This window comes from Rhea pennata, chromosome 16, assembly GCF_028389875.1.
Source record: "Rhea pennata isolate bPtePen1 chromosome 16, bPtePen1.pri, whole genome shotgun sequence".
In the NCBI taxonomy this organism is placed as follows: Eukaryota; Metazoa; Chordata; class Aves; order Rheiformes; family Rheidae; genus Rhea; species Rhea pennata.
In genome coordinates this window covers 17318351-17341649 of record NC_084678.1, presented here as the reverse complement: position 1 = coordinate 17341649, position 23299 = coordinate 17318351, and the positions used below count along the sequence as shown (strand labels likewise).

The 23299-nt window shown below is 71.8% G+C and overlaps 2 protein-coding genes across 4 annotated transcripts; both read right to left on the bottom strand.

Annotated features, from left to right (window-relative positions):
- Nucleotides 1-516: 516 nt before the first annotated feature.
- Nucleotides 517-8431, bottom strand: ANGPT4 (angiopoietin 4). 3 transcript variants are annotated; one of them, XR_009960041.1, is made up of 10 exons: nucleotides 6476-6941; nucleotides 5158-5313; nucleotides 4933-5054; nucleotides 4566-4798; nucleotides 4113-4228; nucleotides 3760-3861; nucleotides 3511-3677; nucleotides 2861-2991; nucleotides 2314-2766; nucleotides 517-1768 (listed from the first exon to the last, which is right to left on the bottom strand). XR_009960041.1 is itself a non-coding variant. In XM_062588948.1 (10 exons), the coding sequence occupies exons 2-10, from the start codon at nucleotides 7894-7896 to the stop codon at nucleotides 2606-2608; spliced, it is 1485 nt and encodes a 494-aa protein (XP_062444932.1). In that variant the 5' UTR covers nucleotides 7897-8095; nucleotides 8344-8431; the 3' UTR covers nucleotides 2559-2605. The 3 variants fall into 3 exon arrangements, 2 of the variants coding, with proteins under 2 accessions (XP_062444932.1, XP_062444933.1); XM_062588948.1 differs by lacking the exons at nucleotides 517-1768; nucleotides 6476-6941 and adding exons at nucleotides 7600-8095; nucleotides 8344-8431 and having other exon boundaries at nucleotides 2559-2766; XM_062588949.1 differs by lacking the exons at nucleotides 517-1768; nucleotides 6476-6941 and adding exons at nucleotides 7600-8095; nucleotides 8318-8371 and having other exon boundaries at nucleotides 2559-2766.
- Nucleotides 8432-10618: 2187 nt separating this feature from the next.
- On the bottom strand, nucleotides 10619-15768 carry RSPO4 (R-spondin 4). The gene is made up of 4 exons (XM_062589561.1): nucleotides 15690-15768; nucleotides 11727-11915; nucleotides 11463-11606; nucleotides 10619-10692 (listed from the first exon to the last, which is right to left on the bottom strand). Exons 1-4 carry the CDS (start codon nucleotides 15766-15768, stop codon nucleotides 10619-10621), a joined length of 486 nt encoding a protein of 161 aa, XP_062445545.1.
- Between the last annotated feature and the right edge of the window lie 7531 nt (nucleotides 15769-23299).

Below are 23299 nucleotides of genomic sequence, written 5' to 3'. Positions count from 1 at the left end.
CTGCATGCGCGTGTGCCTGCCTGCATTGACCGCCGGCCTTGCCTGTGCTGGCAGAGCCTGGCACGGCCCCAGCGAGGCCCCGTGGAGCATCCCCCCTCCCCCCCCGCCCCGTGTCCCTCTCCGGGACAGACGGACGGCCCCAGGCCCTGCTCCTCGCCTCCTGCCCTCCCTATCGCTTTCCCCGGCAGCTGTCCCCCCGCCGGCTCCAGTTTCCCTGTGGAGCCACAGCTGAGCCTGCCTGCTATTTACGGCGAGGGGGGGTGGCTGCGGGGCGCCTCCGCGCCCCCTCCCCTCGCCCGGCCCGTCGCCCGGCACGGGGGTGCTCGCTGCCGTCGCAGCCCGCCGAGCTTTGCTCCGCGGCGCCTGGTGGCACGGCCGTGCCCGGCCCCCTCGGCGCTTCCTGCCCGCGGTGCCGGCTTTCCGAGACCCCCTGCCAGGAGAGGCGCCGGGACAGTCCCACCCTTAACATAGTCTCTGGTTTTTTAATTACTAGGCACAGATCCACTGATGAGCATCTTTCTGGAGGTGCCAACTGTGTCATGTGTTTTAATCAGCGTTAATTAGCTAATGCCTCGAGACGGCTTTGAGGGAAAGAAATGAAAAGTTTTGCTTTAATGCTGCGTGCACAGCCGGTGCCAGGAGCCGGAGGCGCGTGCCGGCGCGGCCCCGGGTGCTGCTGCCCTGCCCAGCTGCGTGCAGCGGCACGGCCCCTCCCTGCGGCTCCCTGCCCGGCCCCCCAGCCCACGGTGCCAGCACACGTGCCCGTGGGTGCATGCGTGTCCGTGGTGCATGCGTGTCCGTGGTGCATACGTGTCCGTGGGTGCATGCACGTGCATGTGCACTCGTGCACCCAACCCCTAGGTGCAGCGGGGGTGTGCAGGATGATGCTGGGCCCTGTCTGGGGTGGGGGGACAGTCCGGGGGTCCCTGAGCACCTTTCCTGGAAGCGAGGGGCTCTGGGTGCTGCTCAGGGGATGACGATGCGCAAGGCGAAACGGGGCAGGCGGCCGCCGCAGCACCCCCGTGCCAGGGCCGGGCGCAGCTCCTGGGCACTGCTGTGCCCCCCGCTGGGATCTGGCGGGGGGGTGACACGGGGACATACTGGGGTGGCCAGTGTCACCCATGCACCCATGTCCCTCGTGGGCTGCTGGTGACCTCTAGTGGCAACAGGCCTGAGAGGGACACGGTGACAGGACAGTGATGCAGCCCTGCTCCGGAGGTGGGGTGGGACGGGACGGGGTGGCAGCAGGGGAGCCAAGGGCTCCTTTCGGCTGCGGAGGGGGCTGAGCTGCCCTGCAGAAAGCGGCTGTCGGCGCCCGGCCGCGTGTCGGGGTCCGGCTTTGCCTCGTGCCGGGTGCTTCTCCGCAGCGATGGGGCCGGCGAGAGGGCTCTGCGCAGAGCCCAGGGCGCCTGCGCCTCTGCCCGGGGCCGTCTGCGCCCGGTCTGAGCCGGGCCTGCACCAGATCTGCACCAGGTCTGCGCTGGGTCTGCACCGGGTCTGCGCCAGGTCTGTGCTGGGTCTGCATCAGTTCTGCGCCAGGTCTGCGCTGGGTCTGCACCGGATCTGCACCGGATCTGCACCAGGTCTGCACGGGCTCTGCGCCGGATCTGCACCAGGTCTGCGCTGGGTCTGCACCGGATCTGCACCAGGTCTGCACGGGCTCTGCGCCGGATCTGCACCAGGTCTGCGCTGGGTCTGCACCGGATCTGCACCAGGTCTGCACGGCTCTGCGCTGGGTCTGTGCCGGGTCCGTGCGCTGCAGCTGTCGCTGCAGATGTGGCCAGAGGTTTGTTGGGGGCAGCGACCCCCAGCCCGCAGGAAGGCGGTGGGATGGGGACAGGCTGCGGGGTCGGGCGGGGGTATCCCAGACTGTGCAGCACGAGCCTCCTCTGGAGCGCTCGGATCCACCGGAGCCCCGGGGGCCGCTTCGGCCCCGCTGACTCCCTCGGAGCCCGGCGGCGCGGGCAGGCGGGACGGGCGCCGCGGCCGCTCCCAGACAGCCCCCGTCGCTGGAGCCCTGCGGTGCCGGGCAGGCCGGCGCGGGCGGGCAGCCGGGGCGAGGTGCCCTGCGCTGGCACGGGGCCCCGGGGCGGTCTGCAGCGGTGGCACCCTGGCCGAGCCAGTCCTGCAATGGCTGGCACGTTGTGCCTCCCCAAATCCAGGGGAGGAGGCAAAGCCGGGTCCCTCCATCCCTCGGAGCCAGCGGAGCGCGCGGGAGGTCGCAGCGGGCTCCGGCCAGCCCGTCCCTGCGGCCAGGACCGGTCCGGAGGGGGCGGGAGGCCGAGCAGAAGCTCAGCAGGACGACGAGCGAACCTGAGCCGGGAGCTTCTGGGTGCCGAAACTGGGTCGGAAAGAGCTGGCAGAGGCCCTGGATACGGGCTCGGAGCCGCGGCTCCGACCTACGGCTTCCTGGAGGATGAGATAAACTGAAGGAAAAAATAACAGCGGGGCGAAAAGCCTCCTTGCAGCTGCTTTTCGAGCCGGCCCTTCCCGGGGGGACGCGGGGCCGAGCGCTGCCGGCTCCGGCGCTGGGGCCGGGCGCCGCGGCGGGGGGTGCGCGCGGGCCGGCCCCGTGCCGCCGCGGCGCCCCGTGCCGCCGGGCGCGCTAGAAGCCCGCCGGCCGGATGAGCATGCGGGTGCCCTTGAGCGAGTAGCTGGGCCCCTGGAAGTAGTGCCAGCGGATGCCGTTGAGCTTGCGGATGTTGTGCCGGGCCGGGTAGTAGACGCCGTTGAGGTTGGAGAGGCCGCAGGCGTCGAACCACCAGCCTGCGCGGGGGGAGCAGAGGGGAGGTTTGGGGCCGGGGTGTGTGGGGGGGGAGCGCGTCCCCCCGAGCCCCCCCTTCCCCGGCGCCCCGCTCACCTCCCGAGAGCATCTGGGCGCACTTGCAGAGGCAGTTGTCGTGGTCGGCGTCGCGGGTGCTGAAGCTGGCGCCCTGCAGCACCATGGCGCTGCGCGGCCCCGCCGTGCCGCTGTAGCCCTGCAGCGCCAGCCTGGGGCCGGGGGGCAGAGCGGCGGCGTGGGGCGGCCCGCGGCCGAGAGCCGCCCCCCCCCGCGCGCCGCCCTTCGGGGAGGACGACCCCCGGGCCCGCTCCGTGCCGCGAGGAAATCCCGCGGGGGCCCGCAGGAACGCCGCCGGCCCCGGCGAGCCCGGCGTTCCCGGGACGCGCCGCGCGCCCGCAGCCCTCGGCGCACTGCAAGCCGGGTCGCGCAGCGCGCACGTCCCGTCCCGCCCCGTCCCGTCCCGTCCCGCGGCACGAGGCTCTGGCAGCAGCGCCCGGCCGAGCCGCCGTGCGAGGGCCGGGGCCGGCACCGCTCCTCACCGCGCAGCCCTCGGCCTCATGCAATTTCATGCATTAAAATCCACTCTTGGATTTCAAGGGGAAAAAGGGGGAAGGCGGCGAAGCGACGGCCCCGAACGCCCGGGGAGCGAACGTGCTGCGGCGTGCACCCCCGCAGCCGTGCCAGGGGCTCGCGGCGGGCACGGGGACGGGGACGCCCCCCGCTCCCACCTGTAGAGCTGCCGCTCGCTGCCCAGCTGGAAGCTCTCGTAGCGGGCGTGCGCCTGCGCGCCCTCCCAGTCGAGCAGCTCCACGCGCAGCGCGTAGGGCGCCTGGCTCGTCAGCAGGTGCACGGCTTCGTTCCCCAGCCAGTGCTCGCCCGCCGGGTCGCCGAAGCCCTGCGGAGCGGCGCCGGCGTGAGCGGTGTCGGCGGGCGCCCGCGGCCGGCGGCCTCCGCGCGGGGCCGCGGCGGGCGCAGACCTGCTTGTACTCCTTCCAGGTCCTCTGGAAGCTGACGCTGCCGTTGGCGCGGAGCTGCATCACCGTCCAGCCGCCTCGGTCCGTCTCCATGTCGCAGTACGCCTGCGGGAGGGAGCGCGGAGCCGGGCCTGGAGCCGGGCGCCGCTCCGGAGCGCCCGGATCACACGGGCTCCCCGCGATCCCGGCTTCACCCCCCGGCTGCTGCCTTTGCTCCTCCGCACCCCCCGGTCGGGGGGCGACACGCTGCCGGGACGTGCCCATCCCGGGGGAGACCCGCTCCGGCAGTGCCGGGGTGGGGGGGGGCAGCGTGGGGAGGGGGACGACGGTGGGCACCGTCCCGGCGCGGCGCTCACCTTTTTGGGCTCGCTCAGGTTGGCGATGTGGAGGGTGTAGACCCCGCTGGCGCGGACGCCGGCCCGCCGGAGCTCGGCGCAGTCCTGGAAGAGCTGCTCCTCCCTCGGCAGCGGGGCTGGCGGCAGGGGAAAGGCGCGTGAGCCCGGCGGGTACGGCCGGCGGCAAACCCCGGCGCTGCACGACCCCGGCGCTGCACGACCCCGCCGGCGAGCCCTGCCGGCTCCTGCCTCTCTCTCCCTGTCGGTCTAGGTGTTTTTGCACCCCGGAGTATTTTTCTTTCCTTCGCGATGTCTCCGTGCGTCCGGGCGAGCGTGCCGCCACGGGACACCAGGCTGAGCCCCGAGGAGTTACCGCGGCTGGGGAAGGGGCTGCCTGGCACCGGGGGCCGGCGTGGGAGCCCCTTCCCCGGCGGCTCGGCGCACTCGGCACGTGGCTCGCCGGCGCCGGCTCACCTGCGCCCCGCGCCACGAGCTGCGCCAGGCTCTGCACCGACTCCCGGAGCTGCAGCTGCTGCCGCTGGAGCAGGCTGGCGTTGGCGCTGGCCGCCTGCAGCCACTTCTCCAGGTCCTCGATGGTGCCGCTCTGCCGGCTCAGCAGGCGCTGCAGCCTCTCCTTCTCCGCGCGGATGCCCGCCAGCTCCGCCTGGTGCTTGCTCTCCATCTCCAGCACCCGCATCTCGAGGACGCTGCGGAGGGGGAGGCGCGTCCGGGCAGGGAGCGGGAGCAGCGCGCCCCCCTTCCCGCCGTCCCCGTCCGCTCCCGCAGGGCTCCCGGGCGGGGGCCCCGGCCCCCCCCCAGCCCCCCCAAGCCCGGGCCCTACTTGTTGCTGTTCTGCAGCTTGTGGATCTCGTTCGTCTGCAGCAGCAGCTGCTTCTCCAGCTTGCTGGTGGACAGGGAGTTCTCCAGCAGCTGCATCTCGATGCGCGACGTCTGGTTCAGCACCTGCCCGGGAGCGGGGGGCAGCGTCGGCGCGGGAGCCGGGCCCCGCGCCGCCCCCGGGCCATCGCCGCCCGCCTCGCGGAGCGGCGCCGGGGCGCGCGCCCACCTGCGCCTCCACGTCGGTGAGCTTGCGGGTCTGCTCGGCCGTGCGGTTCAGCAGGGTGCTGCCCATCTCCAGCACCGCCGCGGTCTGGTTCTGCACCGCCGCCCGCTGCAGCTGCGCCGCCTCCGGCTTCATGCTCGCCTCGATGTGGCTCTCCAGCTGCAGCGGGGGGAGGACGGGACACCGGGGGTGGGGGGGACACGTGGGCACCTCGCGGGCTCACCGCCAGCCCGGCGCCTCCGTCCTCCCCTCGGCGCCCACCGGCCGGCGGCCGAGTGCACCAAGCGCCGGCACCCGTGGGGCATCCGCGCCCCGAGAAGGGCTCTTGCTCCGTGCCGGCGCTGAGCTTTGCCCGCTCGCTGCGGCTCGGGGACGCTCGGGGACGGTCCCCCCCCCCCCGCCACCGTGGGACAGCGGTGCCCGCAGCCACGCGGGGTGCCGGGCTGCCGGAGCCGCGAGGGACGCCGCAGCCCGGGGCCGGGGCCAGCCGCTGCCCCGCAGCGGGAAGCTGGGAAGAAGCGGGCTGCAAATAAAGATCAGATGTTGCTTCCGCTTTCCCAGCGCCCGGGGCCGCGCGTTTCCCAAAGGTTTTCTATTCCGGGCGCGCCTCGCCGCGAGGGCCCGCGCCAGGGTGACGGGCTGGGAGCGGGAGCCGGCCGGGGCGGCCCCGCGGGGGGCCCCCGCTCCCCCCCGCCCCGGCACCGCTCCTCCGCGCGGCTCCCTTCCCGTCCCAGAGCGCGTCCCGGGATTTCCACCCCCGGCGGGTCCGGCCCGCTGCGCATCCCGCATCCCGCCGGGGAGCGGGGCGAGGGGCGGGCGGGCGCCTGCCCGCGGCAGCAGCGCCCCAGGGCCGGGGCCGGGAGCGGGGCCGGCAGCTCCGGGTGCACCGAGCTCCTCTCTGCACTTGCTTGCGCGTGGTGCAACCGCGCCGGCGGGCGGCAAAGCCCTGGCGCTCTCCCCCCCCCGCCGCAGCCCGCTCCCGGCGGGAGCCTGGGACGGGGCCGGGGGGCAGACACCCCCCCCTCCCCCGGGCCCGGCGAGAGGAGGCGGAGGGGGGCCGGGGCCGGGAAGCCTCTCCCGGAGCCGCGCGCTTGCTGCGGAGGCTCCCTTCGGCCGCGCCGCCAACCCCGCTGCTCCGCGGGCTCGGCGAGGCCTTTCCTCCCTCCCGAGCGGCTTTTTTAAAAATAAAACCCAAACGTATCCGTGAGCCGAAGGGCAGCGCGCAGCCGTGGAAAAGGTCAGGGTGGCACAGGGAGGGCCGGGCCGAGCCGAGCTGCTCCCTGTGAGCTCGGCAATGGGCTTTTTTGGGGGAAAAACCCACCTGTTTTGGGGAAGAGAGCCGCTGCGGTGCAGCTCTGCCCCGAGCATCCTCCGCGGGGGCGGCCGCGGCGAGCGCCGCCTGCCCGAGAGGGCCGGGGAGCCGGGCAGAGCGCGCGGGCGCCCGGCCGGAGCCGCGGTCCGGCACGGCGCGAACTTTCTGCCCCGCTGGCAGCAGGGGATTCGCTGCTGTTTACAGCCCGGCCCTGAACCCGAGGCCTCCTTCGAGGCCGGTTTGTTTGTCCAGGGCTGGAGTCCGACCAAAACAAGCCTCCTTGCGCAGTTCCAGTTAAATTAGGAAAGGCACGGGCCCAAAAAGCAGCAGCAGGGGAAAAAAAAAAAAAACGCTTTGCAGAGCGCTGGCTCCGCCGGTCCCCGGGCTGGACTGCCAAGGAGCCGGAGCGCTGCATTTTCTGGCTTTTGGGGTTTCCTGCCATCGCCAGCAGCCCCCCCCGCCCCGGGGGCGGCGGGTGCAGCAGAGCCCCCGCGGCCGCCCCGCTGCGTGCATCCTCCCCGGGGAAAAACCCGCGTCCTCCGGGAACGCTTTCCCATCCGCAGCGGGCATGGAGCCGGCGGGACGGGGACCCCTCGCCGCCCGGCGGCCTCGCGGGCCGGCGCGCCCTGCCCGCGGGGCACCGGCGCCTCGGCCCCTTCGCAAGGCTCTGCCCCGGCGGCCGCCTCCGGCACGGCCACCGGCCGGGATCCCGACCCTCGGCGGCCCCGGCCGCGCCGCCAGGACCCCACGCAAGCCTGGGGAAGCGCGTTGCGGTGCCCGGGGGGGCCCGGCACCTCCGGCTTGCGGCCGCCGCCGGGTTAACCAGCAAGAAGCGCCGCAGCCGTCGCGCGCCGGCTTTCACCAGAGCTTTCTGCAAAGCCCGTACGCGGGGAAGCTGTGACGGCGGCGCGGGCTCCGCGGCCCCTGCCCCCGGCTCCTCGCCCTTGGCCCGCCAAAGAGGTGCCGGCGTGCATCCCGGCACAGAGCTGCAGCACCCGCCGGCAGCAGCGACGAGCCCGGGCACGGCGCCTGGCGCGATCGGAGCCGGATGGCGGCGGGGTGTGCGCGGCGGAGCGCGGCCCCGTGGGCGCGCCGCGGCACCCCGGCGCGTGCGCATCGCGCCGCGGCCCTACCTTGAGCAGCCACTGGGTGCTGTTGTGCAGGATGCGCTCCAGGTGCTGGAGGCGGCGGGCGGCGGGCGCGGGGCGGGCGGGCGCGTCGCGCTGCAGCGCGGCGGCGGCGGCGGCGGCGGGCGGCGGGCACGCCGGCGGCTCGGCCTCGGGCAGCACGAAGGTGTAGCTGCAGCGGCCGCGCTGCACGCGCTGCGCCCGCCGGCGGCCCTCGGCCGCCCGCCGCTGCGGCCCGGCCGCGCACGGCGCCGCCGCTGCCGCCCAGCTCAGCGCCGCCAGGGCCAGGGCGAGCGCCCGCATGGCGCCGGGCCCGGACGCCGGGGCCCCCGCCGCCGCTCCGCTCCCCCGGCCGGCCGCCGCCAAGCCGCTCTCCGCTCGCGACGAGTCACGGGGCGCCTGCCGCCGGGGCGAACCGCCGCGGTTTTGGCATTCCCTGCGCCGGCCTCTCGCCGCCCCTCCGAGCGGCCGGCAGCCTCCCCGGGCTGCGCCGGCTGCAGCCCTTGGGGGGGGGGGGGGGAGGAAAAAGAAAAACAAAGGAAAAAAATCTCTTTAAAAACAATACTTCTCTATCTTTTTGCTCTCCTCCGAGCCCACTGCGGGGAGATCAAGTTTCACACGTGATCTTTAAATGTGTCTCGCACGCACACGCACACGCAGGCAGGCACGGCCCCGTCCGCCCGCCCGCCCGCCCGCCCGTCCGTCCCTCCCGGCCGCTCCGCACCGCTCCGCTCCGCCGGCACGCCGCACCTCCGGGGAGCCGCGCGCTCCGGCCGGCCCTTCCCGCCGCCCAGCCGATTCCCAGCAAAGCTCCGGCTGATCGGCACCAGCTGTGACCTGCCGCCTTCGGGGCACTGACGTCCCGGGAAGAACATTCCCGCCCCGAGCCCCGGCTATTTATAACGCCGGAGGAAGCCGCGGGCTGGACGCAGCTGCGCCGGCGGCGAGCCCAGGACGGCCGGGGCCCCGGCGGTGCCGCGGACCCCGCGCGGGGCTGGCGACGCCGCCGGGCTCGGCGCTGCTCCCGGGGCCTTGCAGCGGCGCTCGCAGCCCCGCGCTTCGTGCCCCGAAACCCGGCTCAGCCCGCGGCTCCCTCTGCGGTCCGCGCTGCCGGGACGGCGGCACCATCCGCCGTCCTTCCCGGCCCCTTGGCAAGAGGCTGCCAGCGTGCCGGGGCGGCCGGCGCGGATGCCACGGGGCCGAGCCGGAGCCGGCAGCGGCAGCTGTGCCTGCCTGCTGTGCCCCCTTAGACCTCGCGTCCCGCTGCAATTAGCAACCGGCCAAACGAGCCCTTCGCTGCTGCCCAGGCTGCAGAGCCGAGGCCGTTCGATCCCGGAGCCCCTGCTGGGCCTTGGCGGCCGACATCTCCCCCGCACCGCCGCAAGCCCCGCGGCTCCGCGCAGCAGCCCTCGGAGCGAGCCGTTCCCACGGCCGGCGCGGGAAAGCAGGGATGCCGGCGCGGGGGGTTGATACGTTTATTCGGCAGTAAACAAACGCGAGAGCAGCCTGCGGCGGCGGCTCGATGCTGACACCCAGCGCTCTCGCCCAGGAAGGGCCGCACTCGGCGCCGCTGCCCCCTGCCCGCCTGCCGCCCCCTGCCCGCCCGGCCCCCGCGGCGGGTCCGACACCCGGCGGAGCCCCAGGCGCGGGCAGGACCGTCCCGCGCGCGCGCTCTAACCACGCTGCTGCACTAGACGGACGTCTCGGGGGGCCACGCGCCGGAGCGTCTCGTCCTGCAGGCAGCGCGGGTGCAGGGCGGTGGCGGGATGCCGGCAGGGCACCGGCGCTGGCAGCCTCGCGGGGCGGCCACGATCGCTGCCCCGAGCTGCTCCGGCCCTGGCAGGGCAGCGGGACGCAGCGTGCGGTGTTGCAACGGGCCGCGGTGCTGAGTGCGGCATGGGGCATTGCAACGAGCTGTGGTGCTGAGCACGGTGCGTGGTGTTGCAACAGGCTGTGGTGCTGAGCGCGGTGCGTGGCGTTGCAACGGGCTGTGGTGCTGAGTGTGGCACGTGGCATTGCAACAAGCTGCGGTGCTGAGCATGGTGCCGCAATGGGCTGTGGTGCTGAGCGCGGCGCGTGGCATTGCAACAAGCTGCGGTGCTGAGCACGGTGCACGGTGCCACAACGGGCTGTGGTGCTGAGTGTGGCGCGTGGCGTTGCAATGAGCTGCGGTGCTGAGTGCAGTGCGCCGTGTTGCAATGGGCCGTGGTGCTGAGCGCGGTGCGAAGTGTGTTGCAATGAGCTGTGGTGCCCAGCGCAGCGTTGCAACGGGCCGCGGTGCTGAGCATGGCATGCGGTGTTGCAACGGGCCGCTGTGCCCAGTGCAGTGTTGCAACGGGCCGTGGTGCTGAGCATGGCACGCGGTGTTGCAGTGGGCTGCGGTGCCCAGTGCAGTGTTGCAACGGGCCGTGGTGCTGAGCATGGCACGCGGCGTTGCAACGGGCCGCTGTGCCCAGTGCAGTGTTGCAACGGGCCGTGGTGCTGAGCATGGCATGCGGTGTTGCAACGAGCCGCTGTGCCCAGTGCAGCGTTGCAACGGGCCGTGGTGCTGAGCATGGCACGCGGTGTTGCAACGAGCCGCTGTGCCCAGTGCAGTGTTGCAACGGGCCGTGGTGCTGAGCATGGCATGCGGTGTTGCAACGAGCCGCTGTGCCCAGTGCAGCGTTGCAACGGGCCGTGGTGCTGAGCATGGCATGCGGTGTTGCAACGAGCCGCTGTGCCCAGTGCAGTGTTGCAACGGGCCGTGGTGCTGAGTGCGGCAGCCGGCTGAGCCCTGGCGAGCAGCCGGGCACCGCGCGCCCGGGGCCGGGCAGCCTCGGGGAGAGGGAAAACGGGAAGCAGCCGGAGCGGCCGCCCGCCCCGGCGCCCAGGCCCGGCTCCGGACGCTGCCGATCAGACTCTTCCGAGAAGGAGACGTTTTACAGGCCATAAATCGTGCCACAGGAAAGGGGCCGGGGGGGCGGGTGGTGCCACCCTCGGCGGAGGGGCGGAGGGGGCGCCGGCGGCCTCGGGCGTCCCCGCGCCGCTAGGCGCCCGCCGGCGAGGCGGCCTTCTGCTCCGCCTGCCTCTCTCTGCCGTCGCTTTTGGGCTCGGCTCTCTCTGGAAGGGAGAGGAGAGGCCGCGGGGAGCTGGCGGGCGGCGGCGGCCCGGGCTGCCGCCCACCGGCCCGGCGCCGAGGGCGAAGCCGCCCCGGCCGCCGCCGCCGCCCGCGCTCGCCCTCCCGGCCGCGCGTCTCCCGCGCCGGCGCCTCGGATCTCGCTCCAGGGCGCGCGGAGAGCTGTCTCACGCGGTCCGTCCCTCTGCCAGCTCGTAAGCGGAGATTTATTAAAACAGCTTCAGCCCGGCCAGTTACGTCCCAAAAACATGCCCTCAGCCCCCTCCCGCTTCCCCCGGCACCGCGCCGGCGTGCCCGCGCCGCCCGGCCGGCCCGGCGCGGGTGCCCGCGCCGCGGGGGCGCAGGCGCCGGCTGAGGCGGGCTGAGGCCCGGGGCCGCCGCGGGGAAGCCGCCGGCGCCTTGGGCGTCCCAAAGCTCTCGGCGCGGCGGGAGGAGCCTCCCCGGGGGGGGTTCGCTCCGCGGAGGGGAGGGCTGCGCGGGGCCGAGCGCTGCCCGGGGGCGCGGGGCGCCCTCCCCGCGCGCCTCCCCGGCGCTGCCGGCCTCGGCACCTCGCTGCCCCCCCGGCGCGGCGCGGCGCGGCACGGCGCGTGGCTCGGCGCCGGCACCGGGGCTGCTCAGCACATGTGCCTGGGAAGGCAGATTTCCGCAGAACTGCTGAGGGATTGCAGCCGCCGGCCTCGAAATGCCTCCGAGATGAGCCACAGGCTCGGGGCGGCCCCGGCGCGCGCCCTGCGGGGCTGGGGGCACCGCTTACCTTGGCACTCGCGGGCGCCGGGCCGGGCGGCGGTGCCGGGCGGGCACTGCCGGAAGCACTGGCCTTTGTGCAAGTAAAACTTCTCTTTGCATTTCATGCAGAAGTCCCTGCTGAAGCAGCTCTCGCAGCTGGGCGAGCGGCACTCTGCGGGGAGCGGGGCGAGGCGCCCCGGTGAGCGGGGCCGCCCGGGCGGGCGCCCGCCTCGCGGCGCAGGGCGATGCCGGCACCGTGGCGGGGAGCGGGGGGGTGTCTCCGGCCACCTACTCGTGCATCTGTTGAGCTCGAGGCCTCGCACGCCGAAGAAGCCGGGGGGGCAGGTGTGGACGCAGACGCCGTGCTGGCGGATGCCGTCCCTCCGGATGAGCAGGAAGAGCCGGTGGTGGCAGGCGACGCAGCCGTTGTCCTCCGAGCACAGGACGCAGCCCGTGCAGTTCCCAAGCACGCCGGCGCTCGCTGCGGGAGACACGCGGAGAGGCTGCAGCCGCCGGGGCCGGGGGGGCGCAGGGAAGCCCGGCGGCGGGGCCCGGCTCGGCGGGAGGCAGACGCGCGGCGCCCGGCACGCGGCCCCGCGGCGGCCCTGCCGGCTCCAGCCCCGCTTGCCGCCCGGCGGTGCCCCAGGGGCCGGGCGGGGGTCCCCGCGTGCCCAGCGCCGCCGCGCAGCCCCGCAGCGAGCCGCCAGCCCCGGCGCCCGGGCAGCGGGCCGCCCCTTGGAAGAGTTTGCACGGCTCTTCGGCACCAAGGGCTGGCGCTTCATGTTTTTGACCGACAGCTTGTTGCGCGGCCGGTGCCGGCGCCAGGACGCAGGGTGCGTGCTCCCGGCCCGGCCCCCGGCTGCCGGCGTGCCGCTGGCGGCATTAAGGTGCTTTTTTGCCCATACCAAAGGCTGAAGGAGGCTGAGAGGAGCAGCCTCGCCGCAGTGCCGTTAACGCAGCCGGAGGCTGATGCACAGCCCTGGCGCTGGCGAGGGCCCGGAGCAGCCGCCCTCCCGCAGCCGGCAGCGCCGCGCCGGTGCCACAGGCGCGTGGAGGGTCCCCGCACGTCCGAGACGTGAAGCAGCACAGAGTGGAAGCGAGCGGCTGCTCGCAGACGGACATGCAGCTTGCAGAGTCCGCGCTGCAGCGGTCTCAGCTCCTCGCAGTGGCGCGGGCAGAAAGTGGCAGAGGGAGCGCGCGGAGGACGGAGGGAGCGTGCGGAGGACGGAGGGAGTGTACCGAGGATGGAGGGAGAGCACTGAGGATGGAGGGAGAGTGCTGAGGATGGAGGGAGCGTGCTGAGGATGGAGAGAGAGCGCGGAGGATGGAGGGAGTGTGCCGAGGACGGAGGGAGCGCACGGAGGACGGAGGGAGCGTGCGGAGGATGGAGGGAGAGTGCTGAGGACGGAGGGAGTGTGCGGAGGACGGAGGGAGTGTGCGGAGGATGGAAGGAGCGTGCCGAGGATGGCGGGAGAGCACCGAGGACGGAGGGAGCGTGCGGAGGACGGAGGGAGAGCGCGGAGGACGGAGGGAGCGCATGGAGGACGGAGGGAGCGCATGGAGGACGGAGGGAGCGTGCCGAGGGCGGCGGGAGAGCACCGAGGACAGAGGGAGAGTGCTGAGGACGGAGGGAGCGTGCGGAGGATGGAGGGAGCGTGCCGAGGACGGAGGGAGCGTGCGGAGGATGGAGGGAGCGTGCGGAGGATGGAGGGAGCGTGCCGAGGACAGAGGGAGAGTGCTGAGGACGGAGGGAGCGCACGGAGGACGGAGGGAGCGCACGGAGGACGGAGGGAGCGTGCCGAGGGCGGCGGGAGAGCACCGAGGACAGAAGGAGAGTGCTGAGGACGGAGGGAGCGTGCGGAGGATGAAGGGAGCGTGCCGAGGGCGGCGGGGAAGGTGCCTCCCGCCGGGGCGCCGGCCACGGCTCTGCTCCCAAAGAGCAGCCTGGAGGTGACCAGCAGGAGCAAAATCGCTCGCGTGCTTAAACCCCCCCGAAATGGGGCATTGCAAAGGAAGCGGGCGGTGAAGGCGGGGTGCCCGCTGCCCGGGCGGGCTCCGCGCGGCCCCGGCCGGGACGTGCCGCGGCCGGGGGGGTGGCGGTGGCTGCAGCCTCTGGGCGCCCGCTAACGAGGCACCTTGGATCCATTAAGTTGTTATGGTCTCCGTTACGTATTTACCGAACGCTGACAACATTTGTGTTCTTGGCTGCAGCTGGAGCAGCTTCCCTGGAGACCGAGGGATTTACGAGCGTTTTTCCCTTCCCTGATTCTTTTTGATGATTTTTTTTAGCGCGGCTCCCCCAGTGCCGCTGGAAGGGCTCAGCGGGACGTCTCAGGCCCTTCGGTGCGGCACCTCTCCGGGGTGCCGGCGGCAGCGCCGCGCTCCGGGGATGCCCTGGAAGCGCCGGGCGGATGCCAAGTGTCAGCACCAACCCCACGGCCTGCCACGGCGGTGCTGCTCCGATGCACCGTGCACGCCGAGCCGCCGGCTGCGGTGCCAGGGCAGGCAGCGCCCGGCGCCCGCCCCAGCCGGGCGCGAAGCCTCGGCTCCATCCAGCGAATCTTTGCAACGGGATGGATGAGGAAGCAAAAAAAGCCCAAGCCCTCAAGCTCAGCTGAGCGGGGAAGCGCAGGGCGGCTTTGGCCCCGCCGCCTTGGCCGGGCAGCGCGGCACAGGGCGCGCGGGGGCCGGGGAGGCGCCGAGCCGTCCCGCTGCGGGGAGCACGGGCCGGGGGTCCGGCGGCGCCCGGGTGTCGGCGGCGCCGGCCGTGAGCGCCCGGCCGTTGTCCTTCCCGTGCGCCGTAAGGGGAGAACTGAAATACTGGGAAAACGGCCCGTTCTGCACTACCCGCTCCGCAGGCGCTTCCGCGGCTGCTCCTTGTGCCGCGTCCCCCCCGCCCGCGGGCAGCAGGGCCACGCGGGACCCGGCATCGCCCCGGCTCGCAGCGCCTTGCTGGGTGCCCGCCGGCGCGGGGAGCAGCCGGCCCCGGCTCCTCGGCGCTGCGTCAGCCGGCGCGGCGAAGCGGCTCCCGTTTCACACCTCCCGCCTGCTCCGAGCGGCTGCAGCCGCAGCTCCGCGCTGCCGGGGGCTCGCGGTGCCCGGGGGCTCGCGGTGCTGGGGGCTCGCGGTGCCCGGGGGCTCGTGGTGCTGGGGGCTCGCGGTGCCCGGGGGCTCGTGGTGCCCAGGGGCTCGTGGTGCTGGGGGCTCATGGTGCCCAGGGGCTCGTGCTGCCGGGGGCTCGCGGTGCCCAGGGGCTCGTGGTGCCCAGGGGGCTCATGGTGCTGGGGGCTCATGGTGCCCAGGGGCTCGTGCTGCTGGGGGCTCGCGGTGCCCAGGGGCTCGTGGTGCCCAGGGGCTCACGGTGCTGGGGGCTCATGGTGCCCAGGGGCTCGTGCTGCCGGGGGCTCGCGGTGCCCAGGGGCTCGTGGTGCCCAGGGGCTCGTGCTGCCGGGGGCTCGCGGTGCCCAGGGGCTCATGGTGCCCAGGGGCTCGTGCTGCCGGGGGCTCGCGGTGCCCAGGGGCTCGTGGTGCCCAGGGGCTCGCGGTGCCTGGGGGCTCATGGTGCCCAGGGGCTCGTGGTGCCGGGGGCTTGCGCTGCCCAGGGGCTCGTGGTGCCCAGGGGGCTCATGGTGCTGGGGGGGCTCATGCTGCCCAGAGGTTCGCACTTCTCGGGGGGCTCATGGTGCCCAGGGGGCTTGCACTGCCCGGGGGGGGGGCTCACCCTGCCGGGGGGCTCACCCTGCTCCAGGGGACTTGTGCTGCCAGGGGGCTCATGCTGCTGGGGAGCTTGTGCCGCTCAGGGGCTCGAGCTGCTGGGGGGCTGGTGCTTTGCAGGGCTCGTGCTGCCTGGGGGCTCGGGCTGCCAGGGGGCTTGGGCTGCCGGGGGGCTGGTGCTTTGCAGGGCTCATGCTGCCTGGGGGCTCGGGCTGCCAGGGGGCTTGGGCTGCCGGGGGGCTGGTGCTTTGCAGGGCTCGTGCTGCCTGGGGGCTCGGGCTGCCGGGGGGCTTGCAGTGGCCAGGGGCTTGCAGTGGCTGGGGGCTCAGGGTGGCTAGGGGCTTGTGCTGCCTGGGAGCTTGTGGTGGCCAGGGGCTTGCAGTGGCTGGGGGCTCCTGCTGCCCAGGGCTCGCAGTGGCCAGGGCTCGTGGTGGCCCAGAGGCCTGTGGTGGCTGCAGGCTTGAGGTGGCTGGGGGCTCGCGGTGCCCGGGGCTCGCCGTGCCCGGGACCCGGGACGCGCCGGCCGCCGCGCGCATCCTACCTTGTTTCTTCCCCCGGCTCTGCGGGAGCATTTCCGCGGGATTGATGAAGAACAGCAACGCCAGGCTTATCCACCGCATCTGGGCAGGAGAGACCTCGGGCAGGGAAGAAATCGGATCCTCCAAGGGGCCGGCGGGCTCGCCTCCCGCCGGAGCGTGCCGGGGCGGCGCGGGAGGAGAGCGGCGCTCCGCCGGCGGCTCACACCATCCCGCCCGGCGCTCCGCAGGCGCGGGCGATCCGCACGGCCCGGCCGGCGGCGGGGGTCAGGCCCGCCGCGCTCGCATGGTGGCCGGGAAGTGCCGGCTGCCGCGGCGCGCTCTGCCTTTATAGCCGATGCCAGCCCCCCTCCTCACCCGCCCCCCTTTGAAAATAAGAAGGATAATAATAAAAAATCCGGCAGCAGCAACGAAGCAACTTGCAAACAAGTTGGCTGGAGCCCCCCAGCCGGAGCGCTCCAGCCGGGAGACCTGCGCTGGGAAATGCCCCGCCGCCGTCCCGGTGCCATGGCTGGCAGCGCCAGGGTCACGGCGAAGCCCCCCGCGATGGGGGGGGGGTGGAGCCGGGTGGGAAAGCCCGCCCCCCCGGCCGCCTCCCCCCCCCCGTGCCCGGCTCCCCGCGATGGGGCTCGGCCCCGGCGCAGCCGCCCCGGCGCTCCGGGCTCCCCGCGGCAGCGCTCCCCGGCGCGGGAGGACCCGCCGCGGCACCTCGGCGCGGGGAAGGGGCTGCGCGCCGGGAGCTCCCTCGCCGGGCACGTTCTGGGCCACGGGGGCTGCCAGCGTCGGCCCGTCCCGCAGCCCCCGGCCACCGCCTTCCCGTGGCCCTACGGAGAGCTCGGACGGGAGTGCACGGATGCAGGGGCGCGGAGAGGGGGGATGCGCGAGGCAGGGAGCTGCTCTCCGGGCGGCTCGAGGGCCCCCGCGGCCAGGAAACCTCGGCAGGGCTCCGCGTGCGACGCTTCCCGCGGCTGCTGCGAGCGTGCCGGCGCTGGGGCCATGCCCGGCGCTTTGGCTGCGGCCCGTCCTCGAGGAGCTCCTGGCCACCGGGGCTTCCTTAAGGAACTCCGTGTGCTTGCCCAGAAGCGATGACTCCGAGCGCCGGCCCCGAGCCAGGAGCGGGGCCGTGCGAGAAGCCTGGCGGCCACGCGGCGCCTGCAAACCGCGCCGCCCTCCCGCACGTGGCACGAGCGAGCCGTGCCACGTTCCTGCGCGTGCCGTGAGCGAGCCGTGCTGCGCCCCTGCACGCTGTGCGCTCAAACCGTGCCACGTTCCTGCATGCAGGGCGTGCAAACTGTGCCACGTTCCTGCATGCAGGGTGTGCAAACCATGCTGCGCTCCCGCATGCAGGGCGTGCAAACTGTGCCACGCTCCTGCATGCAGGGCGTGCAAACTGTGCCACGCTCCTGCATGCAGGGCGTGCAAACCATGCTGCACTCCCGCATGCAGGGCGTGCAAACTGTGCCACGTTCCTGCATGCAGGGCGTGCAAACTGTGCCACGTTCCTGCATGCAGGGTGTGCAAACCATGCTGCGCTCCCGCATGCAGGGCGTGCAAACCGTGCCACGTTCCTGCATGCAGGGTGTGCAAACCATGCTGCGCTCCCGCATGCAGGGCGTGCAAACTGTGCCACGCTCCCGCATGCAGCATGAGCAGACCGTGCCATGTTCCCGCACGTGGCATGTGCAAACCGTGCCGCTCTCCTGCACGTGGCACGCGCAGACGGAGCCACCACGGGCTATGAGACTCGGCGCCGTGCTGTGCTGCCCGCGGGCTCTTCCTGGGGACCGGGGGGCTGCGGCCCCTGCCCTGCCCTGCCCTGCCCGGGGTGGCCGGCAGGCTCGGAGCAAGACATGGGAACGTGCTGCCCCGTCACCCTCCTCCCCTGGCTTTTTTATCCCATTTTCCTTTTTCTCACCTCCCTCCTCGAACTTCTCTCTCTGCTGTTCCCATCGGGCGCAACGAGATTTCCTTCCCGAAGAGTTAACGGTTCAGACAGCGAAGGAACCATTTCAGAGCCCTTTGGCTTTGCCATAGGAAACCAGGAATTATAACGGTTGGGATCGCTTCGGTTTTTTATAATGCCAATGTGCAATAAATTGAAAAATTACCCATAAAACGCAGGTTTTCAGCATCTGGCTCCACACTACTTTCCGTAAACAAACAAGCCCGCGGGCGCTCGCCGGGCCGCCGCGGCTCCTCGGGGCGGACGGGCTTAGACGGCCCCGGCGGCGCGGCGGCGGCGGCTTCGGGAGAGACCCTGCACCTTCACGTCCCCCCCGAGCCGTGGCCTTGGCGGAGGCAATCGCAGCAGCAGCAGGATTTTGGGGGGGGTCTCCGGGTTTTAGGGACGTGCACGCGCACAGGTGTTACGGAGGCGGCTGCTAACGGGGCCTCCGACAGGCGCCGAGGGCGGAAAAATACCGCCGTTTCCCTGAATTCGGCTATTTATGACTATTCCTCCGGCAACTGCAGTGGGGGAGGAGGATTCGTTAGGCGCTGATTCATGGGGGACGCCGGGGGCCGGCGCGGAGCCGAGGGCGCAGCCGCGAGCCCCGCCGGGGAGGCACGAAGCTCCGAGGAGGAAGCGTCCGGCGAGAGCGCTCGGAAAGCTCGCGGGCCGCTCGGGCGAGCCGTCGGCGCCGCGAGCCCCCGCGGCCGCGGTGGGGCCGGGCCGAGGCGTTTCGGAGCCGGTCGGGCGCCCAAGGGAAGAAGCTGAAAGCGGAGGAGAAGGGGCAGGAGCCGAGCCGGGCTTTGGGCTCGCCGGGGCCGCGGGCGCCGCGGCGCGCGGAGCCGCCGGCGCGTCCCGAGCGACGAATATGGGTTTGATCAGGGGCGGATTTGAACGGCTGGTAGCGGATAAGGAAGAAAAATATTTGGCATTCTTCTCCCATCATAACGAGCCCAGATGCTTGGACGGTGGCAGCCCTCTCCATTTTCGCAGGAATGGAAACTTGCGGCTGCTGCCGCGGCCAGCTCGGCACAGGCCGTTTCCCCGGGGCTTGCGAAACGCCGGCGGCGCCCCGCGGCCCCGGCGCGCTCCGGCGCTGCCTCCCCGCCGGCAGCGCCCGAGCCCGCGGCGCCGCCGAAGCGGCAGCGGCTCCCGCCGAGGCTGCACCGGGCCGTCGCCCCGCGCAGTGCGGCCAGCGCCGGGCAGTGGTGTGGCACCGAGCTGTCGCACTTGTTACATTAATTGCATAAATTGCATAAATTGCATTGCTATTTGCATTAATTGCAGCAGTGCGGTCATTACCAGCAAAGTTTGCATTAGCAGGCAGTGAGGCCAGGGGAGATTTTATTTACTTATTTATTTATTTTAAAGAGCAGAGGGAAATGCAAAGCCGCTGGCGCTGCTGCCTGCCCGGCGGCCGGAGCGCCCCGTGCCCGCGCCGCCGGGACGGAGCGTCCTTTCGCCGCTGCAGTGTTAAAGGCGAAGGAAGGGAGCGGGGCAGCACGGTCCGGCTGCGATGCGGAGCCAGCTTTTTGGTAACGTAGGGGAAGGCCGGGGGACGCGGTCCCCACAGGTCGCTCCCTGCGGCGAAGAAAAAATATTCTCGTCGCCTTTTTTTGATTATTATTATTTTTCAGCCCTTTATATCCTGTTTATGCCACTGACAAAGTAAATTTTCAGGAGCCGGACTAAAGAGCAAAGTTAGCTGTAATACGCTCGAGTTGTTTGAAATGTCGCCGCTTGGCGGGCAGCTCCTCGCCGGGGCGAGCGGGGCCGCGGCGGTGGCCGTGCCGGGCGCCCGGCGGCTGCGCGGGGCCCTCCGCTCCGGCGGGCGCCAGCGGCCCCCGGCGCCGCTCCGGCCTCGGGAGCCGCCCGGGAGCGGAGCCGCTCCAGCAGGCTCTGCCTCACGGAAAGAATTCCTCGGTTGGGAATTTGAGCAAAAGGAGGATTAAAATGTATTTGGCGCTGCCGAAACCAGAAAAAAAGGAGGTTTGCAAAGCTGCTGGCCCCTCGCCGCCACGGCCCTCGCGGGGGCCCGGCTCCGCGGGCCAAGGGCAGGGGAGCCCGGCGCTGCCGAGGGCCGGCCGGCCACCACTGCCCGCGCCGGAGCCCCACGCCGGAGCCCCATGCCGCAGCCCCGCGCCGCAGCTCTGCGCCGGAGCCCCATGCCGGAGCCCCGTGCCGGAGCCCCGGGCGCCTCTCGGAGAGCTCCAGACTAGAACAAACACGGCGGGAGACCGCCGAGACCACAAACGAGTAAACAGGGTTGGATTTGATGTTTTAATACAGTTTTTTACAGCAAAGAGGGATGAGCGGGGCCGGCGGAGCTGCGCCCCGGCGCGAACCGGGCCGGGAGGGGAGCTTGGCGCGGGAAACACGTGGAGCAAAGCAACTTCGGGAACACACGGTTAACACGGGCGGGCAAAGACGCAGGGGAACCCAGCCAAGGCTTTGGGAAGGAATTTCAGAAAGTTCTTGGTGCAGCCGCCCTTCTCCGCGGGCGGCTCGCCCCAGAGCCAAGCCGAGCTCCGCGGCGCTCTCCCGGCGGCCCCGCGGCGCCGCGGCCAGGCGGCCGTTCGGCCGCGGGCCCCCGCCGAGACGGGAAGAGGGTCGCGCGCTCGCCGGGCAGCGCCGGGCTGGCTCTGCGCTGCCTCCCGGGTGGAAGCGGGGCACGGCGGGCGGCGGCGGCGGCTCGCGGCGCCGCCGCGGTTCTCCTTGCCTTTCCTCCTCTGCGTTCTGCCCTACTTTTTTCTTCTCCCCCCCCCTTTTTTTTAATTTTTCAGAGTGCTTTAAACACTGTAAAAATTTAATGCAGAGGAAATTAAAAAACCCAGAGGAACTATTCTCAAAATCATTTCACAATCTGCACATATCCCTCAGCAAATTTAATTTGTAGGAAATAGAGAACAAAATACGACAATAAAGGGCTTCTAAACAAACCCTAATGCTTTGCATGTGTAAGCGCAAACGGCACGCCTGCGCGGCGGCACCCGGCCCCGGCGCGGGCTCCCGCGTCCCGGGGCTCCGTGGCGGGTGGTGGGGAAACCTCCTGCTCCCGGCGGCGGCTCTGGAGCGCGGGGAGCTCCGGCCTCGCGGCCGTGCCGGCGCCGCGGCTCCGCCTCGCTCCCGCCTTTACCCGGAGCGCAGGCGGCTCGTCCCAGGCCCGGGTTCCCGGCACGACGGGCGCCCTGGGCCCTTCCCCGCTCGGCCGTGGGGCTCGCCGGGGGCTCTGCTGTGCTGGGAACCGGCATGAGACAGCCGTGCTGTGCCACGCCGTGCTGTGCCACGCCGTGCTGTGCCACGCCACCCTGCACGACGCCGTGCTCTGCTGGGCCGTGCTTTGCTGCACTGCATGGTGCCGTGCCATGCCATGCTGAGCCGTGTTGCACTGCACGGTGCCGTGCCGTGCCATGCCATGCTGTGCTGCACTATGCCATGCTCTGCCATGCCATGCCGTGCCGTGCCACGCCATGCTGTGCTGCACCATGCCATGTTCTGCCATGCCATGCCGTGCCGTGCCATGCCACGCTGTGCTGTACCATGCCATGCTCTGCCATGCCATGCCGTGCCGTGCCGTGCCATGCCACGCTGTGCTGCACCATGCCATGCCCTGCCATGCCATGCCATGCTGTGCTGTGCTGTGCCACACTGTGCTGTGCCGCACCATGCTATGCCCTGCTGTGCTGTGCTGTGTCGCAGCGTCCCACGCCATGCCATGCTGTTCTGTGTCATGTTGTGCTGTGCCGTGCCATGCCGTGCTGTGCCGTGCCATGCTGTGCCACGCTGCACTGTGCTGCACCGTAGCATGCCATGCTGTGCCATGCCGCACCATGCCATGCCGTGCTGCACCGCAGCGCTCTGCACTGTGCCATGGGGCCCCTGCAGCTGCAGCCACGCAAGAGCGAGGGCCGCCCTGCCCGGGGGGGTGCAGTGCCCCCCTCGCCCTCACCTGTGCACGCACACGGGCAGCGCACAACGCGACACAAGTGTTTCTTTTTCCACATGCTCCTTTTGCAGTTTGTGGCTGTGCCTCTCTCCTGCACTTTGGTTTTACTCCCCCTTCTTTTAATATACCTGGCACCTAGAGGAGAATTTTCCCTTTAAATATCCAGCCTCACATTTTAATGCCTTTTATTCTATATCTTAATTAGTGAACTGGAAAAAATGTCAGTTGTTACATACCATACGCAAGCCTGTGCCTCAAATTGCAGCGGGAGGAGGTTTGCTCCTAAGCTGTTTCATACGCCCCTGCTTGTGCCGTTGGGGAGGGACGCACGCCTCGGTGCCGGCTGCAACACCGCCGGCGGCCGGAGCAGCCCGCCCTGCTTCGACTCAGAGGACAAAACCCTCCCTGCGGCGCAGCCGGGCAGAGCCGCCGCGGGCCCGGCGGTGGCGGCGGGGAGCGCCCGGCGGAGCGTAACGGCAATTCGCGCTTTCAGCCGCCGAACACGCTCGAGCGCTGCGCTCACGGCGGGCAGAACCCCCGGCTGCGCGGGGCTGCCGGCGAGCTTGGAAAATAGCTAGGAAGCCGATCGTGCCGGGGCTTCCCAGACGCGCCCGTCAGCTCTGCCGCGGAAACCCCGCTCGCCGGGCGCGCGTCGCCCGAGCGGCCCCGCGACTCACCGGCGGCGGGTGCTGCGCGGCCGCGCCGCCGGATAACGTGCCCGAGGCCCCGGGAGCTTTCCCCTCCGCTCCTCGCCGCCCCCAGTTCGGGGACTGCCCCGCGCCCCGGCGAGGGACGGGACGTGGTTTCGCACGGCAGCGGCAGCAGCGATGGGGAAACTGAGGCACGGGATCTCGGAGCACCTGGCCCTGCGGCCGAGCGGGAAGCCGAAACCTGCTGCCCGGGGGCCGCAGCCGTGAATCCGAGCGGCCCGGGAGAGTCTCCGGAGGAGCAAAACAAGCCAGTCGATCACCCTGGCTTCACCGCGCTCCGTGCTGCAGGCAGAGCCGGGGAGGCTCCGCGTCAAAGCCGGCGCCGGCCCGATGCCGGGCGCAGCCGGCAGCACCCACTCGGGGCCGGGCGGGAGGTGCCGGCTGCTGGGAGCATCCAAGGCTGCGCCGGGGTGAGGAGGAGGAGGCAGGCAAAGGAGGAAGAGCTCCCATCCGGGTGCACTCGGGGCCCGTGGAGCGTGGCACGGCGCGGCGCAGCGCAGGACGGCATGGCGGCGTCACTGCAGGCGGTGCCGCCGGTCTTGCTGCCGGCACCCCGGGGGCCGCGGCTCCGGGCACGGCGGTGCCCTGTCCCTCCCGCGCGCCCCGCTCGCTCCTGCCTCGCCGCGGGCTCCCGGCTGCGATGGGGCCGAGCCGGGCGGTTGGGAAATCTGCTTCCTCTTCTCCTCGTTACGACATTGCACCAGGCACGTCCAGGCGGAGCGGTGAGGCAGCGGGAAAGTATGAAGGTCCGGGGAGGCTGCGGTTAGCGTGACGGAGATAAGCTGCAGCCCTCTACCTGCTTTGCCCGCGGCAGCCCCCTCCGCTCGCATGGCGCTGCGAGCCGTTTCGACCAGGAGAAGGGAAAATAAACCAAGTCACAACCCAAACATCAGGTCTCTTGCAAAAGCCCTGCCTGCCCGAAGGAATTCTCGAGCTGGTCCAAGGGTGGGAGCGGAAGGATCGCAGCCTTCAGCTCCGATTAGAAGATCTTCCCCTGACAAAACGAAGCAG